A 21,372-nucleotide genomic window follows, 5' to 3' on the forward strand; every position below is an offset into this window, starting at 1 on the left:
GACAGAGAAATGGTAGCTTCAGTCTCTCTAGCTGTCAGGGATCACCTACTGCTCATAAAACTCTTGCGGGTTTGGCTCCTGCCTCCACCAGCTGTCGCCATGGTGAGCTATGGCTGGCTTCTGTTGTCACGGTGAGCCATGGCTGGCTTCCTGTCAGCGGAGGCGAGTGCCTTCACTGTCTCTCAGGCTGCCACACTTCCTGTTTAAACTGCCAATCACTCACATAGGTGGAATGTAGTTGACTAGTCTTTTTTTTTTTTTAATCAAGAGGATAGACTTTGAATGAAACTGAGTGAGAGAGGGATTGGGTTGTGAGTGCATGTGATTTTTTTTTTTGTTTTGTTTTTTTTGTTGTTGTTTTCTCATTCTGTAGTCTGTAGTAAGTCATTTGAAATTAATTTGACAAAATAGTGAAACTGAGAGGACTCTCTCGGAAATTAGGTCATGTATCCTGTCACGTATGCACACGCTGAAGTATCAACCAGAATTTTGTCTTTGTGTAAACGTCGTCACCTACGTTTCTACAAAGAAATGTGCCTTAGTACACAGTTCTGTCTTCCAGATTAGAGCGGCAGACAGCACGCAGACCGAGAGCTGAGTACCTGTCTGTCTCTCCGAGCCTTCAGACCCGTCAGCCTCATTCTGTCTGTCTCTGTCTGTCTGTGGTAAACATCCACGGTTCCTCACTTGCTTACCCAGCGTCTGCACGCCGGTTCTGATCCCGATACCCGTCTGCCCGAAAACAGAGGGAAGCGGAGCGAGCCCGTCTTGTTTTGACGCGCGCGTGACGCGCAGGCTTCGGGGGAAACGAGACGCATTAAAGTCGTTATGAGTTTGCGTGCGCTGAATCCAACCGCATCCGTGCTTGACGTGGTTTCGTGTTCCGCGGGACCAGGGGGACAGCTGGTGTACCCCTCACCCCCTTTTAAACAGGAACCATTTTTCTGGAGCCATTCTGTACACTGACAGAAGAATACAAACAGCCCCTCTGCAGGGTGCAATGACTGAGGGGGCTTTTGAGATTTGCAAGGGGGCAAATGTGTACATTATGATTAGGCTACACTTAAAACTGGAGGGGGGGGGAGCCAAAAATTTTATCTAAAGGGGCAGCGCCCCCTTTTGAGCCCCCCCCCCCCACCCCCACCCCCCACCCTCCGCCCCATCCCGGCGCTGGCCCTGTTCTGCGGCGTCTCACTGTATCTGGAAAAGGTCGGATGGGGTTACAGGGAGAAGCGCCTTTGGCTTTCAGTAAAAGTATGGAGTAGAGTCTGTCTCCGAAACGGTGAGCGGTCTCAGACGGGGAGGGGAGGTGGGGAGGGGGGGGGGGGGGGGTTTAGCTTAAGAGGATTATCTCCATGCTGGGCACCTTCTCCACTTCACAGTCATTTCAATACTCCTCAGGAACCACAGCACAGCCACGGCTTAACCTAGTGAGAGGTCTTCTGACATCTTGTCCTTTTTTTCTGGTTAATGACAATCCATAAATATGTCTGGAAAAAAAAAATCCAGGGGGCACCAGGATTTGAACCTGGGACCTCTTGATCTGCAGTCAAATGCTCTACCACTGAGCTATACCCCCTGTACTTCATGCTGGAGCGTGCATTACTGTTATCTGTGCTGGTGGTTTGAGAATCTGTCATAACTGTCAGAAAAAAGCTACGTGCTATTTCTGACCATCTGATTGGAAAGCAACACATACCTGGCTGGTTCTGAGTCTGTAGTCGAACCCTTGATCTGTAGTGAAATGCTCTGAGCTATACCGTCCCCGTGGACAGTGAGGCAGGCATTTTAACGGCAGAACATTTAGGAAATATTAATGAGTTTGATGACCTTGCTGTCTAAATTCTGCTCTGTATGTTTTATGTGCTCTGAGGCCACGGAGGGCAGGCGGAGGAACGTGACTGAGACGTGTTTGATGTGCGTTTCTAGGACTCCTCTGTAGGCCTCCCCTCGCATGACAAAGTGCGAGGAGATTGTCAGCACAGGGGGGGAGATGTGTTAGGAATCAGAGGAGTCAGCTCTGTTCTGGACATGCCATGCTCTGAGTCAGTGTCCTCCTCAGTCCACAGGCGCACACACACACACACACACACACACAGACAAACACACACAAACGCACACACTCAGGCATGCATATACACACACATGCGCGCGTGTGCGCACACACACACACACACACTCAAACATGCATATACACACACGCACGCACACACACACACACACACACACTAACTCAGGCATGCACATACACATACGCATGCACATACAAACACACGTGCACACACACATACTCTCAGGCATGTGCTTACACACACACATCCACACGCACACATACACAAGAGCACACACACACACACATACAGAGGCCCATTAAGTATTCCATGAAAGCACATCTGCAGTTCTTTTTCTGCAAACACCAAAGCAAAAAATTCCCATGCATGCGAGCACACACAAACTCGCATACTCACACAAATTAACACAAGCACGGATGCAGAGAAAGACATCCCCCATTACACACACACACGCTCTCTGTTCTTTCAGATATCAGCTTCCTTTTGAAGTGCAAGAATCCATTAAATTCCCATTAAAACCTTACTGCCTCAGCTTCTGAAAATATTTACAAAAATAATATTCCGAGGGAAGAATCGTACTTTTAAGTTTTACTCCTGACTCTGACCGAGTTAGGAAAAAAAGAAAAAGATCCAGTATTTCCGTATGAATCCTATTAGGCACCATAATCCGACAGCCTCCTTAAAACCATAATATCCGCACATACACTTTTGACTGCTAGGAGTGAATATTCAACTGTGTCATGGGGTCAAACCCTGACTTTGGTATGTTCAACATTTTCTTTGGACTTGGATTTCAGAAAAACACACCGTCAGTTTCAACACACAATACCTCCCGTGTCTATAGAGCATGCTTTCACTGGGCCATATTCATAACAGGAAAAATCTTCTGCTTCCATAAATATATATATATATATATATATATATATATATATATATATATATATTCTATACGTAATATATACTGACTTCCTGCTGTTATGTAACCTTGTTAATGAATCACACACTGTGCTGTGTGCATGACCGTTGATGACTCTTTTAGGCTGTGGGGAAAGAATCAGTTCGGAATCTCAGTGCATTTCGGAGTGTGTTCACTTAAAGTCCTTTGAGTTGTCAGCCCACTGTTAAAGCGTTTGAGCCACACAGGCTTCTGTGCAGGAGAACAGATGCGAAACGCCAGACAGCTGTGTTTACTACCGTGCCAATCAGTTTTGTTTTGTTTTTTTTCGCCGTGTGTGTGTGTGTGTGTGTGTGTGTGTGTGTGGTTATTTTTAGAGTTCCCAAATTTAAAACACATGTTTACAGTGGCTTTTGAGTGAAAGATAGAAGTGAGTCCAGGGCTGGCCCCTCCACTCCATCCTAAGTACACAAACAAACCCCCCCCCCCCCCCAACCCAAACAGGACTTAAAGCAGCCTGCCGGTACGGAAGAGGCATTGTCTGGTCTTCCAGACTTCCCGTTCTATTCCCGTTAAAGGGTTCTAGCCGGTCTCTTCAGTCTTTCTCTCCCCGCCCTGTCATGAGAGCGCCGAAGATGAACGCAGAAACGAGGCCATGGGGAGGGTGCCAGGGCTTTGGGTCGTTTAGGCATCCCACCTGTAGAGGTGGCGGTGGATTTGGTGCCTACGCACGCACATGCGCGCGCACATGGCGCACGCATGCACACGGCGCACGCACGCACACATACACACACGCACACGCAGTGTGTGGGTGCATCGTTCTGTCTTTCGGTGGGAGATAAAGCCAAGGCCTGTGCCATCTGGGCACACTTTGTGTGGCGTTTGGCAGGACTTCCATGCCATCTGGGCTACATTGTTTCTGCTCAGGGGCATCGCAGAGACTTTGGGGGCCAAACAGTCTGTCGGATTGTCGGTGTACTGGAAAACAGAGAACACCAGACAGACAGAAAGACAGAGAGAAAGAAAGAAAGAAAGAAAGAAAGAAAGAAAGAAAGAAAGAAACTAGCTATGGTAATTCGTTCAGATGAATGACTGCCTACAGTTACGTAAAGTCTTAAATTATATAATGATGGAGAGCAGTGGACATCTTGTGTTATCTTCACTCTCCTTCTAACCCGCCCCCTCTCTCTCTCTCTCTCTCAGTCTCTCTGTCTCTCTCAGTCTCTCTCAGTCTCTCTAGCTGGGAGCTTTTGCTGTGTCATTTGCTTGGAGAGCTATGACAGTGGGCAGAGAAGGGAGGAAGTCAACCCTTATGTAATCAGAGCAGATTAGTGCGTGTGTGTGTGTGTGTAGAGAGGTCACATTAGTCGTTGCACACAAAGTGTGACATAACTTCTCACGATTTTTAAATGAGAATGACTCGAAAGGAAAAAAAAAAGCCTCCCCACTTGGCTGATCAAGTGATAAAGACTAAGGTGATTATATTGGTTGAATAAATGCAGTCACATACACACAGACAGAGCGACAACAAAGAGACCCTTTGGACTGTGCGCTTGGGGAAAGTAGAGTGTGTAAGACCACCCTCAACACTGCCTGGAACATCAATTGTAATTGCTTGCCCGCTATGTCAGTTGATGTGAAATTTCCAACCGAAAGGCGTTCCATTATATCCCTTGAGCGTTCTAGAATGTTTTTTTTTTTTTTCACCTTCAGTGGATGACAATGGAACTCGGAACCGCTTTCAGTGATGTCATAATGGCACCGTTTCTGCATAGCTGAACAAAATGGCATGTTTGAGATTTTTTTGACCCGTTGTGCAACACAAGAAATCCGCAGCATGGAGCATGCGAGTAGGGCCCTCCCTTATCAGGGTAAAGAAGCAGTCTGCTTCACTGGATGTCAAGGTAATTTCTCCCCACACAAAAGGACCACAGTCTTGGAAGGCTGCTGGTCTATGGGCAATTACCTGCAAATATATTCTGGGAGCATTCAAGCCCCTGCTTGAGTGACGTGGGACCTGTGGAATGTGTGTGATGTTGGCCCCCCCTGACCAGCTAAGATTAGACTCTTGAAAGTGCACCATCCCCTTGACAAAAGCATGTCCGTATCTCAGGTGGTCTCCTTGTTTGTTGTGACAGGGCGGGTGGGAAACTTACTTCTGGAAAGAGGGAGAGGAGGGGGTTTTGGGAGTGAGGGGGTGGGGTGTTGGGGTAGGGAAATAAACTGGGAAAAGGTGGGTGGGTGGGGGGCAGTCAAGGAGCTTGCCTGGGTGTTGTCTCCTTGTTTCCTCTATTTCCTATAGCTTTCTATTTGCACACACACTGACACACACAAACATGCACACGCACGCACACACACACATGCGCGCACACACACACACACACACATACACACACACACACACACACACAAACGCACTCACTTGGCTTTCCAGCTGCTCAGGGTCATTAAAGCCCCCCCCCCCCCACCCTTTCCCAGAGCACTGTTCTAAAAAACATTTTCTCACAGCCCTGCCCGAGGACGCTGGAGAATGGCACACAGAAACCAGTTTGTTCACTGATCTGACTCTTGCTGAGATTTCTCTGCCTCTGCTCGGAGATTTCATCTCTTCGCTTTATCAGAGAGAGAGAGAGAGAGAGAGAGAGCACTTTCAGGTCAACAGTTTCCCCCGTTTTTACCTTGACTGGAGAACAATCTCGATTTTGTCCGTTTTTTTTCCCCCTCACCGAACCGGGGTACCTCACAGAGATATTTTTTCCTCTGAAATGCATTAGGGATTTTTTTTGTTTGTTTGTTGTTTGCTTTTGTTGTTTGTTATTTTTCTCCTTCCTCTAATTGATCAACATTATTTTGATTTTGTCCCCCCCCCCCCATCTATCTTTTGAATGACTGGAGACATATGTCTTTGCGCTGTGTCTTTCTCAGACAGATGTCTTATGCTCGGATGTATCACCCCCCCCCCCTCTCTTTTTCTTATTTTTCTTTTCTTCGTTCTCTTTTGTCAGCAGGTTTCCCCAGACTGAAGCCTTCAGTCTTGTCCTTCAATTAAAGGTAATTAAACTGTCAGTTTTACTGAGTGCTGCCCTGCTTTAGACAAGCACAGCACAGATGGACAGAAGACTGCATTTCTAGCCTTCTGATTGGCTGACTCCTGCCCCCCCCCCCCTCCCCCTCACCCCCCAAACACACACACACACACACACACCCATCCCTTGCTCTCACTAGACTACCCATATGGGAGCTGGGTTGAATAACAAAAATATCACTAGCAAATTATCAAATTAGACTGGGGAGGCACAAGACTAGAGGTTTATGAAACTGTTCAGATGCATTGAGCTTAGACACTGTGCTTTCTGGGCGTCAGGGTTACTGTTTTTAAACTCTTGAGGATCAGACTAAATCAGTGTGCAGTTAAAAAAAGACATAAATGTTTATCCTGTTTTCCATTTAGTGTATAATGTTAAAAGTGGTCCTGGGGTCATTTACATATGTAAATGAACCTTTTGAGGAGTGAGTTTCTTTAACAATGCCTTGCCCTCGAGAGTGAGTTTTTTTCCCCCCTGTCCTTCTAGAATTCCATACTAATGTTCTGGAACTTGTTAACTGAAAAGTCCCTTAGGGTAATTGTCGCATCATAATATGGAGTTCTCTGTTCTCTAATGTTACAATCACATGTTTGTGATCATACTCCCCAGGGACCAGCCAGAGCTCATCACATATTTGTGATAATATTCCTCAAAGGGTTAATTATGTGTAAACATGCATGTTCCCTTTCACCAATATTATTCCTTGTGGACAATGATGGTTTTCATGAAAGTTTTTGAACAAACCGCCAGTGTCTCCGCCATGGCAAGTTTCAAGTTTCTATCTGGGCACAAGTGTATTTCTTTACATAGTTTTCCTCACAATCACAGCTCAGGCAAACGTCCAGAACCAGCAGAAAGAAAGAACAAAGATGTGTCTCTAGTCTTACAGTTGGCATACAGAGAGAGAGAGAGAGGGAGACAGAGAGAGAGACAGGGGCGGGAGGGAGGGAGAGAGAGAGAGACAGGGAGAGAAAGGGAGAGAGAGAGAGAAAGGGAGAGAGAGACAGAGAGAGAGAGAGACAGAGAGAAAGAGACAGAAAGAGATGGGGGGGAGAGGGAGGGAGAGAGAGACAGAGAGAGAGAGAGGGAAAGAGACGGGGGAGAGAGGGAGGGAGAGAGAGAGACAGAGAGAGAGGGAGTTCTGAATTAAAAATTCATATCTGTCTCATCCTTTTGTCTTAGAGAGAAGAGGATGGATGAGCTCAGTTCCTTTTTCTTCATCTTGAATGAGTTTGTTGATCTTATCTCACCGTTTTTAGGACATGTTTTATCATGCCACACCACCTAATGTAGTTAGAGAAAGGGAGAGAGAGAGAGAGAAAGGGAGAGAGACGGAGGGACACACGCAATCTACTGATCTCTTAATGCCTCATTAACTGGCAGCGCTATCCGGATCAAATGTATACTAAACCGGGGAGAGGAAAGTCACCGCGGTAATAGGCGCCCCTATCAGATATGCTAATGAAGTTCTGCTGGCGACAGGTTCTGAATGTCAATCTGCTGTTGGACCAGGGAAGCATTTTTAACTGAAACTTGGGTGAAAATTTTTTACCCTCCTTTTTTTTTCTTCTTTTTTTTTTTTCATTCTGTTCAGGATATCCAATAATAGTTACTTCTGCTGAAGATTTCATTTTAGAGAACTAGGTTCCACTGTATCTCAGCAGTTGCACCGCGCTGGAGGAGATGACCTAGATTTCTGGCTCTAAGATGGGAACTACTTCTGACAGGCATTGACATGAAGGCATCAGCCCAAAAACCTTAAGTACACACGGAACCAGACTCCATAGTTGCTATAGAGAAGAAAAAAAAAATATCTCCATTGATGTTACAGTCGCACATATGGGGCACATTCCAGCCTAAATCAAAGCCAGGCTCATAAACATATGGTTCTTATCGTAGACTTGTCTTTGACAGTGATTGACTGAAATGAGGGCTGGGTTGGGTTGGGGGGGGGGGGTGGAATGGGTTGGTTGTAGCCACTTGTGTGGTCTGTATCAGTTTACCAGAGGTGATGCCAAGATTGTCTGCATTGGGGGGAGGGGGGGGGGGGTTTCCATGGTGAGATAGGTAGTTTAGCGGTCAGGAGGAGATGGTTTTTGGGGACGTCCACAGAAACGGATGGTGCAGAGTGTAGCAGAGGCTGATGAGGGTAAAGGGTGTGGAAGACTCACTCTGTGAGAGACGACATCAAATTACAACTGAGATACTTATCTGTGCTCATCATTCCGACAAATGTTTGTTAACCCCAAAAGTGGTGTGGGAGGAAAAAAAAAAAAAACCACGAAAAAAAAAACAACTTTGTAGTGTATTCTGACTGACTTAAACACATTTCTTTGTGTTTATGGACCATTGGTTATTTGGTAAAGTATGTCGTCCTACACAAACACGTAGACGCTTACTTACTTACTGAAAGGAATGTTGCCTAGCGCTACTTTCGCGACGCGGCCGCTATTTTGTTTGAACAGTAGGCTGCTCAAGCCGCGGCAGCAGTAGCAGCGCTTCTGTCGCCGCCGAAAAACCGTTAATTGCTCAACCGGTGAGGAAACAGAAAGAGAGAGCAGCGAGACGCTGCGTCGTCTATGACTGATCAGTCAAACGCTTGATGAAACAAACAAGCAAACAAAAGCGACAATAACAAACAAACAAAAAAAAAAATCTATCTTTGAAAGCGCGGATCTATTTTTGAGAGGTGAATCAGCTTCGGTCTACCGCGGCTTGACTCGCCAGAAAGCGTCTGAACACAGCCGCATGATGTGACATGTGACTTTTAATGAGAGCTTATGAACGGCCGCTGAGCAATAAGTCAGTAGACTGCACTGACCTGATTTTGCCCTGTCAATGTAAACATTATACGCTTATGTAATCTGGCCCGTTTAAGAGACGGCCCAGGGCATTGCCTCTCAAGAACCAGGGAAAGTGTTGAGTACAGTGAGGTTTTTTTTTTTCTCTTGCGTACAGGAAACAAAGCCTTCTCTCACACGCACACACACACACACACACATGCACACGCACATGCACATGCACATGCACATGCACATGCACGCACACATTGTAGATGTTGCTCTGTCACAAAAGCTACTGAGAGGTGAAGAGATTTTCGGTTTAGTTTGTAAGAATAGCATAATGTCAGGCACATTTCTTTGGCTGTTTTTTTAAATTAACAGCACAAAAAATGGGGTTTCTGTCACAATCAATGCTAAAAGCTGAAACATCTTTGCACTTAGTTTAACAGAGAGCGAGAGAGAGAACAGAATACACAGCATCTGCGTCAGTCACAGGTGCATCTGGAAAGGAACTTGTGTCTTAATATAAGAGAACATGAAAAAGGGGCATGACAACATCACACACACACACACACACACATTTCTGCTCCCGCTGTAGTACACATTGACCTGGATTTTCAGAAGCAGATGATCTGCGCATTAAAGACATAGCCAATCTGGTGACTGGTTGGAGCACTGCATTCAGCATCAGTTCACGAGTTGCATATATTGTGTGACTGAGTTTTTTTTGGGGGGTGGGGGGGCAAAGGTCTGACTCATGACCTTGAAGCATGGAAGACATTAATATACCTAAACTGAAACCAGACCCTGATGAGATAAAGAAAACTCCATATTCTCTCCTTTGACACAGTGAACCTCGGTGTAAGCTAAATGCTTTCACACGGCATTCTCTTTATTTTTGTCTCTGGCAAAAACCCCAACACTCAAATCTGTGAAGACACCCCATGGGGCGGTCGTTCCCTCCCAGCTGACCCTTAATCTGACGACAGAAATTGGTCTTATCTCGCTGTATGTAATCTCTGTCTGAAAAGTTTGGCACTGCTTTCTTCGCCAGTGTTGGAATGCTGAAGTGTAATTTTACTCCCGTCATTTGGTGTGACAACACCACATGACAAATCTGTCACACTGTCACCATAAGTTACTTGAAAAGGACGATGAATGTTGGATGAAATAAAAAGGGAAACCAGAACAAACAAACAAACAAACAAACAAAAAAGCTTGTTTATTTCTGTCCGGTCAACGAAACGGCGAAATTATACAGATGTTCAGATGATTGTCTTGTCACTCCGTTTCTGACAGAGTTACCCCCCGAGCTGTAAAAGGGCATTGTCTGAGATTATCTCCGCCTTATTGCTTTTACACCTCCGCATCCTTTGGCACAATGAACGACTGCTCCTACAGTACTTACATAACACTAAGCTCAGTATGGAGGCGTCAACCGCGGCAGCTTGTAGAAATTGTTATTGTGGAATGCGTTTTCTCTGGGGGGGGCAGATCTGTGAGAATCCATTCATGCTGTGCTTTCGTCATCACTATTGAGTTTTCCAAGATCTTTTATAATGCAAATTGTGAAAATGATTCAGGTCCCGCGTCGGGTGTGAAAAGTTACGTGTCGCTGACGTTCCTTTTGAAAACGGCGGGAGGGAGACGCGGCTGCAAGTCCGAAACACAATTTTTTGGGGGGTTCTTGTTCTGATAAAGGCTTCCCCTTTACGTGTAACGCATTTGCTCCCTGTTTCAGCATTTAGCTTTGTTCAAAGATTACTGAGGAACTACTGAATTGCTAGTACAAATTTTTTTTTTCCTTTGGGTTTGAGGCCCAGTTAGCTCACCTACTGCAGGAGAACGATCTGAAGGTAAAGACCTTTGACCTGACGCCGTGCAACCCGAGATGTCAAACCTCTCGGTGAACTGCCTGTGGTATTTTCTGATGCTCTGGGGGTTTCTGCTGTTTCACGGCATCTGTAGACCGGATCTCCTACGTTTTTCTTTTTTTTTTCTTTTTTTTTCTTCTTTTTTTTTTGCTGAGAAAAGAAAAATAACGAGGGAAAGGCTTATATGTGTTGCTTAACCAAGAACAAATCTTGGTAACCAAGAACAGCCCCCTGATATACTCTGGCACAATGACCGAGAAGAGAATACAGATTAAAGCCCATAACATGGAATAGAGTGGTGAGTTATTACACGTAAGAAAGCACACGTGTAGGTTGTACATATGCGTGTAAGTGCCGGTATATTATTTTTCAATTCAATTTAAATACGTTAATGATTGATTCTGTCATCCGGCTGGAGGGGGGAATTCGTTTTTGATGTGCGGAGTGTTTGCTTAACGGAAAGAATATGTGTTCTTGTATGATCTCACACTCGATGAACGTCACCGTTCGGCTGTGGAGCCACACGCATTTGTGTATTAACATGGTAATAACTGCTGCATGATCAAATTTTTGGAGGTATAAACCTCAAAGAAAAGCAAAAGCAGTTGCAGGAGCAGGAGAATTTGATCAGATCAAACCGGAAACGTTTAATAATAATGTTTCGTTTAAATAAACAAGTAGTAGTGTTTTGTTCTCTGTTTATTCAATCATTCGTGAATATTTGTGAATAGCCTATATCCCGAATTCTGTTGAAGGCTGAATCCCTGACTGGAGAGAGGGAACAAGTGTCTCGTGCTGTTCATGCTTCTCTGTGATTGGCTGATGCCGCTGCCATAGAACACTATGAGTGAGCTCCTCGCGCACTACGCTTCATACGCTTGTGTTCGCTATTAGAGAGCGGTCTACTGTTCTCTATCTCGGAATAACCAGTTTATGCAGGGTATGCTTGTGGATGTTTAGCTTTGCAGCAGTTCTGAAATTTCATACCTGGACATATAACACCCGCTCATGCCTCGCGTCGTTTCAAAGGCGAATGTTTTGTATGCCTAAACATTTTTTATCAGTCTTTTTTTTTCTCCTGAGAGATCGTGCAACAGGATTTAATTTTTAAGTCGCTCGTGCCTACATACTTTGAGCGAACCTCTTGTATTCCTGTTCTTTGAAGACATCTCTCTGAGGTAAGGTTCTAAAAGCAATCGTATTACAAATAGTCTTGTGCCGTGTACGCAACACTTTGCCCTCACTACATTTTCCGTGAGGTTCATTGAGGATTCCACTACACTCTTAAAATTGCCAAAATCAGTCTTTTTTAAAAAACGTTTGTTCATCTTCGTTGTTTTACGTCAACTGTAGACCGAGAATACCAATGTTGCCAATAAAAACCCGATACATTTTGAAACTATTATGCTATTATAACAGAGCGAACGAGCGCAGTGGTTTCCAGAGAGCGGGGCATATCGCTCCCTACAGCGCGTTCAGAGAACCCCCAGTTACTCCACACAATTGACTTGCTGGTCTCATGCATGATGTTAAATCTTCATTCATTAATTTCTATACATAAATATTTCTCGTTGTCCCTCTCAGCTGTAACTGCAAATATCACTGTGATTTAGCTGAAACTCGTCACTCTTTCGTCAGCATCTATTTTCTTATATCAGTGAATGTTGCATTCAGAGCAATAGCTCATTCAGGCTTGACACAAATCCATTGTTAAACATAACAGGTAGTTTAGATCAGTAGCGCTGATCTGTTGCTTGTCTTGACAGAAATCATAACGTAACACAAAGTCCGTACACTAATGGGGTAAGATCGCTGTGAATGAGTTTCAGAATCGTTGAGGCTTGTTAAGTTATGCGCTAACACGATTGTCGTATGAAAGTCCCTTGGGGGTGCCAATTCAGAACTGGTTTGGGGATAGGGGGGAGGGTCGCATACTCCTTTTGCTTTCCTTGGCTGGATAAGAAGGGAATTCCAATTTCTTGTTCCACAATGGGTCTCTTGCCTGAGCTGGAGTGGTGTCGAAGGCTATTTTTAACTACCGATTCTTTGTTTCTTAAGTGGATTCCTGTTTTGACAAGATGTTCCAGGATGGCTTTGGCTAATCAGTGGTCCTCTCACGTTAGCAGTGGTACAGTCTACCTACTTATTAGGTATTAGGAGAAGTCTCTTTGAAATGCGTGCGAGTGTGTGTCCGTGAGTTTAGGCGTCTTTGAGAAACTGTTTTGAAAAGTTCGGTTCTGAGATCATGGTCTGTGGTCATTTGAAAGAACTTCTCATCTAGTCGAGTTTACAGCTTGAAATACCAGTCGTGCAACAAGCTACACAGGGAGCTAGCTTTCTTTGTTAGTCTGAGTCACAGTCACTCTCACCAGAACACTTTTCAGCACCCCATGGTTCTAGACATATGTCATCAAAGGCCTGTGTGATTTCAGTAAGGAAGAGTTACACACACACACACGTACGTAAATACACACACACCCTTCCAGGCAGACACTTTTAGACTACTCACTCCCACAAACTTGTTTTCAAGAGAACCTACACGTAACTTATGACCAACATCATTGTCCAGTATTTACTCGGTGCTGTCATGTGTATTTAATCCACCCTGTGACACAGGGTTGACATTCATGTTTTGCTGAGGGAGGTGTGTTGATGTTGACAAACTAACTACATACAGAACCAGGAAAGCTGGTGTCATGTAAACGTGACCGGGTCTTACTGGTTTATGACGTGATCTAAGATCTAAGATTCTCCCCCTCTCATGACTTTAACACATGTTTAAATTAAGGGAGAGTTCTGTTTGTTTAGTTCTGTCCCTAGATAGCTGAAGGCAGCAGCTTTGCACCACTCCCTGAAAAATGTGGGAATTATAGTTTGCTCTCTGATGCGGGTCTAATGTGGGACACACACACACTGATTGAACCCATGGGCTGGTCATTGGCACCCCATGGTCGTGATAGGACCGTGTTTGTTCTTGAGCCTTGATTTTCACAGATCGCTGACCTGTTTTAACCTTTTGCCTGAATGACGGTGACGCAACACCTCTGAAGCCAGAGGTGTTCCTGTCAGCAACACACACACACACACCTATTGTGATGAAATCAGAATTGGAAGCAAACACACTGCACCATATGAGAGAGCACAAGGAAATGAGGTCTTTTTCCATTATGAAAAAAAAAAACCGAAACAAAAAAAAAAACATACCAAGGTGCTTGGTTGGCAGCGTGTGAATTAACAAATTCGCAAATTGCCTCAATCCCACCAGCCAATTCCCATCAGCGTGTTATGTGTGTGTGTGTGTGTGTGTGTGTGTGTGTGTGCGCGTTCGTGCCTGTGTGAGTGCGTGCATGTAAAGCAAGACACCGTGACCACATAGTCACCAGAGAAACCAACATGTGACATTGACTTTAGATCTATTAATACAAACAAACTGTCTTTATTTAGTCACTTAAGTTAAATTTATTTGACACACAGTGCGCTGAAGGTATAATTTTAGCTGTGACCAGAATAGTCAACCTGCATTTTTTTTTCCCCTTTCTCTCTCGTTTTTATTTTCTTACGCCGTCTTGTGTGGAGGTCGCAGCGGACGACAGAACGATAATGTTCATCTTTGTTTGGCAGATGAATCAATACGTCGTCCATTTACCAGACACCTGGTCCCCAAAAGCAAAACATTCAGATGGCCTTGGTTGTAAGGCATTGGGTTTTTTAAAATTTTTATAGGATTAGCTTGTGCTGCACATGGCATCTCAGGCAGACACAAATAAAAGACTTTGACAGGGGTGGCTAGTGAAGAGTGGCATTCGCATTATGTCCTGAGAGCCAGCCCAGTGCCCTCCTCAGACAAGTGTGTGTGTGTGTGTGTGTGTGTGAATAGCACAGCGGTATTCAGACAGGCGTATAAGAGATCCAGATTTGCCGTCTCAGCCGGGGTCAGAAGTAAACGGCAGAGCCAGAGACAGAGCCCTGAATCAGCAAGAAGGGCACTGAATTTCTCGAACTCTGCCATCAAAATGACCGCCATCAGAACGACAGCAAGCTCGCCTCCCTGCCATCAAAACAACTGCTCACCCTTCAGAGCGAGGGTGCTCTCAGTTTAGAGCCACACACGTAAGCAGGATTTCAAGAAAGGGGCTGTTTTTTTTTTTATTTTTGTGATAGAAAAGGAGGACATAAAAGTAATTTATGATGAGAGCTTTTTAAAACCTATCATCTGATACGTGCTCTTCAGTGTTACGTTTTTTTTTTTTGGTGTGTGGGGGTGGGGGGGGGGGGGGGGGGTGGGGGGAATCAAAGAGAACTCCCACACACTTTTTGGCTTTTTTTTTTCTTTTTTAGAAATTCCACCCTCTCTCTCTCTCTCTTTCTCTCTCTCTCTCGTGAACTCATTGACATGCGGAATCAGTGAAACACATGCTGCAACAGATGCACGGGGCGTCTCTCTGACTTCTGAGCATCCCTTTCTGATGCTAATATCTGTAACTATATGAGGGGAAAACATGTGCGTGCGTGTGTGTGTGTGTGTATAGTTTGGGGTGGGGGGGGGGTAAACTTGCGTATTATAGTCCCTTGTCAAAAACAACCACCACACCCCCCCCCCCCCCCCCCAACCCTGTTCGACCCTGGCACTTAAACGCCTGCGGTAAACGTGGCGGTGAATAGACAGGCGTTCGTGGAGCTGCCCATTGTTTTGGGGTCACTCGTCCCGCGCCCCGTGCCCGGGACTCTGAATGCCTCTATTCAGGGCCCGTGTCCCAGGGGGGAGGGGGCTCGCGGCATCTCCTGGAATCCGTGCACATGCAGAGAGTTCCAGAAACCATGAGGTGGCCTGTGAGACCCAGCTGGCGTGCAGTCAGGTGGTTTTCCTGGCAGCGGGGCAGATAAGTATGCATGTAGGAGGCAGTGCGTGATGTCACAAAGGAGGCGAAAAGAACTCGCATCCCATTGGCTCCCGAGGCATGGTGTTAGTTTCGCTGAGGTTCTTAGAATGTTGGTTGCTGTACCCCCTGACATTGGATTACACACTGTCTCTCTGTGTATGTGTGGTTGCCTTGAGGTATGATAAAGGCAGATGGGTTAGGCAGTGCTTGCTGATACTGAATGCTCCAGAAAAGTGCATCACCACCGTCGCTACGACTTGTGTTTTTTTTTTTTTTTCTCTCTCTCTCTTCACACGCCTCAGGCTAGCTCTGACTTACAGACTCTCACACAGGATGTGAGCACGCACGTTTGTTTTCTCCTTTCTTTTTCTTTTTTTTTCCCTGGCAGAATAAGAATCGTCCCTTTCAGGAGCGGTTTGTTTTTAAAGGTCGGCGTGGCCGTTTGACCGCTCCTGTTTTAAATGATTTCTCTGTATTTTGTGTCCGCGTGAGTTAAGTGCTTGAGGAAGATTATTTTGTTCTTAAGCCACAGACTGTGGGGACGTGCTAGCAGAGCATCCCTGTGCACTGTGGATCAGAAAGTGTGTTTGTGTGAGTGTGTATGAGTGTGTATGTGTGCGTGTGTGTTTGTGTGTATGTGTCTGTGTGTGTGTGAACTTCTGTTTGCTGCCCTCTTGAATGACATCGCCACAGAACAGAGATTAGATGAAATGAGTTGACATGGCTCAATCAGACAAGGTGTTTGTGCGTTGAGATTAGCACCAAAGCCTTTACACTCTTGGGTCGCCCGTGCAAAGAAGAGTAATTTCCTGCATAAGTTCCCGTGAAAACACTGTGGTCAACCGCCATCTGCGCGCACCAGTCCGTGTGTTGCGGTGTCGCTGCGGTTTTCTGGTCACGTGATGTACGCCTCACACTTTGTTGTTCTCTCCCGAACTGCCGAGAATGAACCCGCTCCTTTTCGAAAACTCTCCCGACAGGACAAAATGCCTCAAACGCCGCCTTTCACGGGGACGTTTGGGTCCAGCAGCTACAACAAGAACCTGTACCAGGCGAAAGAGGAGGACTACGGGGGTCTGTATTACCACGAAAACAATCTGGTGTCAGGATCTCTGGAAGCCCTGATCCAGCATTTGGTCCCCACTGTGACCTACTATCCTGACGTGAGTATTTCTCTCTATCTCTCTTCCTCTTCCTCCACTTTTTTCCCCCCCCGTTTTTTTCATCCACCACATGAAATGAAAACAGGGACTCGTACGCTTTTTATTTTTTGGTCTCAGATAAGAGATGTGTTTGGTTATTTGACGCTTATTTTTTACAAACTTTTGCAGTCCCAGGTTCTCAAAGGTGCATTCAAGAAGGAATAGTATAAGATTTATTCTGATGAACTTACATAGACTATTCGAAGAACACATCACAAAAATGAAGGTCACGGTGTAAAATTAAAAAAAAAAAAAAAAAGATAGACTAATATGTTTCAGACATCTCAGAGGCAAAAGAACAGATGTTGGCATTATTCTAAATTGTGGATCTGTAATGAATCGGGTTTTTCCTTTTGCCGTCTCCTGCAGAGGACTTACATCTTCACGTTCCTGCTCAGTTCCCGGCTCTTTATCCATCCTTACGAGCTTATGTCCAAAGTCTGTCACCTGTGTGTGGAACATCAGAAACTCAGTGACCCGCAGGCAGACAAGGTACGGATTCAGCCTCAGATTAACTTACTTTTAAAGCTGAGCCCAACCTCTGCTCTACATTTAACACAATGGGTGGGGGGGGGGGGGGTTATGGGTAATGTAGTCCATGGTGCCTGGTGTCAGTCAAAAACTTGTCAATAAGATATTCATTGCTGATAAAGAGGCCCGAAAACGTAGAGCCTGGGTGAAAAAGTGTGCTGACTCAGCGGTTAATGCAATGAGGATTAGCTGAGTATCCTGTCGTCACTACGGCGGTTTCCTTTTTTGGGGGTGGGAAGGAGGGGTATTTTATGGTGGTTTGATTGAATTAGGCGCTCAGTGAATATCGCAAATCGCTCATTCCCAGGGGAGAATCAGGAAAATCGCGCCGAAGATCCTGCAGCTGCTGACGGAGTGGACGGAGACGTTCCCCTACGACTTCAGAGACGAGAGGATGATGAGAAGCCTCAAAGACCTGACGCGGCGGCTGACCACCGGCGACGAGGTAAGATCTTCTCCAGAGAATGCTCTGAGAACGTCTTAGAAGCATAAACATCCATTTCCTCTTTTTTAAGGGGGTAAGCAAGGGGGAAATGAAACTTCCTCAAAAGATTTCGAAGGTTCTTTTTTTTTGTTGTTGTTGTTGTTGTTGTTGTTTGTTTGTTTGCTCTCTTTGAAAATGCCCTGGTGAGCGTGTCAAAAACAAAGCGAAAAGAGGAAAAACGATTGCGCGTGCACCTCTCAGATGTGGCGTTACGGCTCGTCTGTTCTCCGTTTTTTTGGGCAAACCTAGTTCTCTAGCGTTTTGGGGTTTTTTTTTTTTGTTTTTTTTTCTTCAAAATCAAACCTACCACGTTCGTAGTCGTTCTCACCCGGCACAAACCCGTGAGTTAGAACCGTCGTCGCTGCTTTGTTCCGCTCTCAGCGGTTACTCACTGCAGAAACGTCAGCTCGCGCTTGTTTACTGAACCTTTAAGGTACCTTTTTAAATCATTCATCTGGTTTAGGTGTTGAACTCAGCACGTAGGGGGGGGGGGAGTTGTTCCCGTCTTTTTTCTTTTTTCGTTTTTTTTTTTTTCTGGGAGGGGGAGGGGGGAAACAGAACAGTTTGCGAAAGTCTCGACTGGGAGTCCCATTGTTACGTAGCCTGGCAGCTTTTGTCTGCTCTCTGAAACCTTTCCTCTCTCCCTGAATTTAAATAGCTCCATTAGCGGTGACTCCGTTGACACCGGGGGGAAACTCAGCTGTGTTTCCCTCACAGGCTTGTTTTCTCTTTCGTTCCTACAGCAGGGGGGAGGGAGGTCAAGACGTATCGTCGTTTCTGATTTTTCCTGCCATCCTCGTGATTGGTTTGAACGTTTTAAAAGACGTTAACCGCCCCCGGTCGTATCCTAAAGCGTGAACGGTGGTGCTCTTTCATTTCCTTAAGTGATTGGGTTTTATTTTTTGGGCTTTATCGCGTCTTCACCCCCCCCCCCCCTTGGCTTTATGACGTCCCTTGACCTCCCCGCGGACAATCCGTCTCACGTGAAAATGGGGTCGAGATGCGTGTGCTTCCAATGTTCTGAGTTTTTTTTTTTCCCCTGATCATTCTGAGAACACTTGATTTCGCTAGTGTAAAGAGAACTGAACGAAACGGAGGTTTGTGGACGCCCTCTCTGCTCTTTTCTTTGGGCGGGGCTCGTTTCGGGGGCAGCGTAACGACGGACAGCAGGGGGCTAGTCTGGGCTGACAGCTGTTGACGGAGGACATACATCCGTCACCTCATCCATCGCCCTAGCATGCACCGCCCACCCCCCAAAAGAAAAAAAAAAGAAGTCGTCCCTTTTCTTGCGTGACTCATCTCATACATAAAGGCCTATTGATCTGGTTAGTTCAGGCCGGAGGATCAATGAACACATGGTCCCATCTGAGCTCGGAGACCAGCGACACGGTTACGAGCAATCTGCTTAATCAAGAGATGTTAGCAAGGGAGAACTCTCACACACACACACATACACACGCACGCACACATACGCTCACACATATGCAGATGCACTTATGCTCTCGCTATGTGACCAGAGCCAAAGGTCTTTCAGTGTCTTTTGCACCTTCTCAAATGTCTGTGTGTGTGAACACAGTCATGTGACCCGATCTGGTTTGATGATTTGTAAACAAGTATGCGTGCAGTATCGCTATGCGTCGTCCCTCCCAAAACAAATTAAACGCGTTCGACGCAGCGTTGTTCACGCACGACGCCTCAGTGAAGATAACTGCCTGTTGCGCGTTATCTTTAATTGTGACTGTCAAATAGATGTGTATCGCATCTGCCGGAGCACAGACATCACGTTGTCTGTCAGCTCTCTTTCACGCTTTTGGATGAAGTGTGATGTTTGTGTCATGCGGTGCTGCAGTCTATGCTCTCTGCCTGGACTAAATGTACCGTGAAGTGAATGGAGGTCATTCAGTTAGCTCCTCAACCGCTCAACTGGTTCCTTCACTACAGTAGAGGAACTCGGAGAAAGGAAGACCCACATAGTCAACAATGCCAGTATTTACATCTCAGCGTGAAAGTGCTTGAGGTGAATGAGACTTTTTCTAATGTACTCTCCAGTGCTAGGAACCCAGAAGAAAGGGGGCCACTGTCTTGCAGCACACTGTGCGTTGACCTTAATTGTACTCCCGCTGACCGTTGTTGACGGACACTTGGACGTGGCCCGGAGGTCGTCAGACGGGGAGTTTTGCGGGGACCGCCTCTTTCTGGAAAGCTGTACCGCCACAACATTTGGCTTGGGGACACGATGTGCCTGGAATAGATGCTCTTTTAACATCTGCCTCCAGACCTCAGTTTGGTCTTCGTGCCCCTCCTTCTCTCAGACTATCATTATGATTGTGGTCGTCTATATAGGGAAGACCGAGCTAACCCTGCTCTCTGATCCAGGCACGCGCGGTCAGGACGCTGCGCTTTCGCTCGTCTTTTCGTGGCGACTCGTGTTTACACCAGAATCTTCTGGAACGTGTTCCTCGGCATGAGGACTCGATGCCAGCCTGGATCTTTTAATCTGCTCTTTTGAGCGTTTTTTTTTTTTTTTGGCATTTATGACTTTGACTCCAGAACGTTCTAGAATGTCAGAATCAGGATCTGATGTCGAGCCGCCGTTGTTTTCCCTCCAGAGCGTTCTAGAACGTACGCCTCGCGGCTTTGTGACGTCACAAAGCCAAAGAGGAAGGAACCGTGGGAGGGGAGAGCAATTGTGGGGGGTGGGGGGGGGTGGCAGAGAATGTAAACTAAGCTCTGAATCCAAAGGGTGTGCCACTGAACCGGCTGTCGTGTCTGTCGATGCCAGGGTTAGAGCACGGAGAGAGAGCACAGAAGCGGGCTTTCTTTTGGCCGTAACAAACAGGGACCCCCCGCTGTTCCGAAATGTCAGCCAGTCAGCTTCGTGAATTGTTCCTAAAAATAGACGCCACATCCTCGCTGTTTTTTTTTTGTTTTTTTTGCGGGTGGGCGACAGAAGCCCGGCCATATGGCGGAGCTGGAAGAGGCATCCAGTGTCAGTTCCCTGTGATCCCTTTAAAAGTGATGCGAAGATGTTAATTCTGACATAAGAGAAGTGATCTACAAACGAACACAAACACAGATGGAGGACCTCCATCAAATACTACGTTTGCAAGGTTTCAAAGGGATCTCTGCTGTGCCTCATTTGAAACCTTTCAGCTGAACAAATTTTGAGGCCAAACGTGAAAAGTGTGTTCTCCCTGTGTTTTTTTTTTTTTTTTTTGGTGTTGCACCGATTGTGTTGGACCTGTTGGACTTTGGAAAAAAAAGACAACATTTGAACAGTGTAGGCCAGCAGAACTTGTGTATTTTGGACTTTGAAAAGGTCCATCTTTACCTTGTGGGTGAAAGGATTCCATTACAAGGAATCAGATACACAGACAAAGCTCAAACTGCTCTGACCCCCCCCCCCCCCCCCGCCCCCCCCAGTAAACCCCCATCTATCGGAAAGATTTACAGCCTTCTTTTTCAATTACCCACGTGCCTCATGGGTGTGCTTTCACCCCTGTGTTGGAGGGTATTGAAAGGGCAGACGTGACGGACGCTGTCTCTGCCGGTCTCACATCCATCA

At 46.0% G+C, this 21,372-nt stretch overlaps 1 protein-coding gene and 1 non-coding gene across 2 annotated transcripts in view; one reads left to right on the top strand and one right to left on the bottom strand.

Moving 5' to 3' along the window:
- Nucleotides 1-1,507: 1,507 nt before the first annotated feature.
- Nucleotides 1,508-1,579, bottom strand: trnac-gca (transfer RNA cysteine (anticodon GCA)). The gene has a single exon. It is a non-coding gene; the product is annotated as a tRNA-Cys (tRNA).
- A 10,107-nt stretch (nucleotides 1,580-11,686) lies between these two features.
- The window catches only part of rasgef1ba (RasGEF domain family, member 1Ba), a 24,137-nt gene continuing 14,451 nt past the window's right edge, over nucleotides 11,687-21,372 (top strand). Inside the window, exons 1-4 of the mRNA XM_030771147.1 lie at nucleotides 11,687-11,888; nucleotides 16,571-16,753; nucleotides 17,162-17,284; nucleotides 17,631-17,768. Of these exons, the coding sequence (XP_030627007.1) occupies nucleotides 16,577-16,753; nucleotides 17,162-17,284; nucleotides 17,631-17,768 (438 nt within the window). The 5' untranslated portion in view covers nucleotides 11,687-11,888; nucleotides 16,571-16,576. The remainder of the gene's footprint in view (nucleotides 11,889-16,570; nucleotides 16,754-17,161; nucleotides 17,285-17,630; nucleotides 17,769-21,372) is intronic.

Source organism: Chanos chanos, chromosome 1 (genome assembly GCF_902362185.1).
Source record: "Chanos chanos chromosome 1, fChaCha1.1, whole genome shotgun sequence".
Lineage (NCBI taxonomy): Eukaryota > Metazoa > Chordata > Actinopteri > Gonorynchiformes > Chanidae > Chanos > Chanos chanos.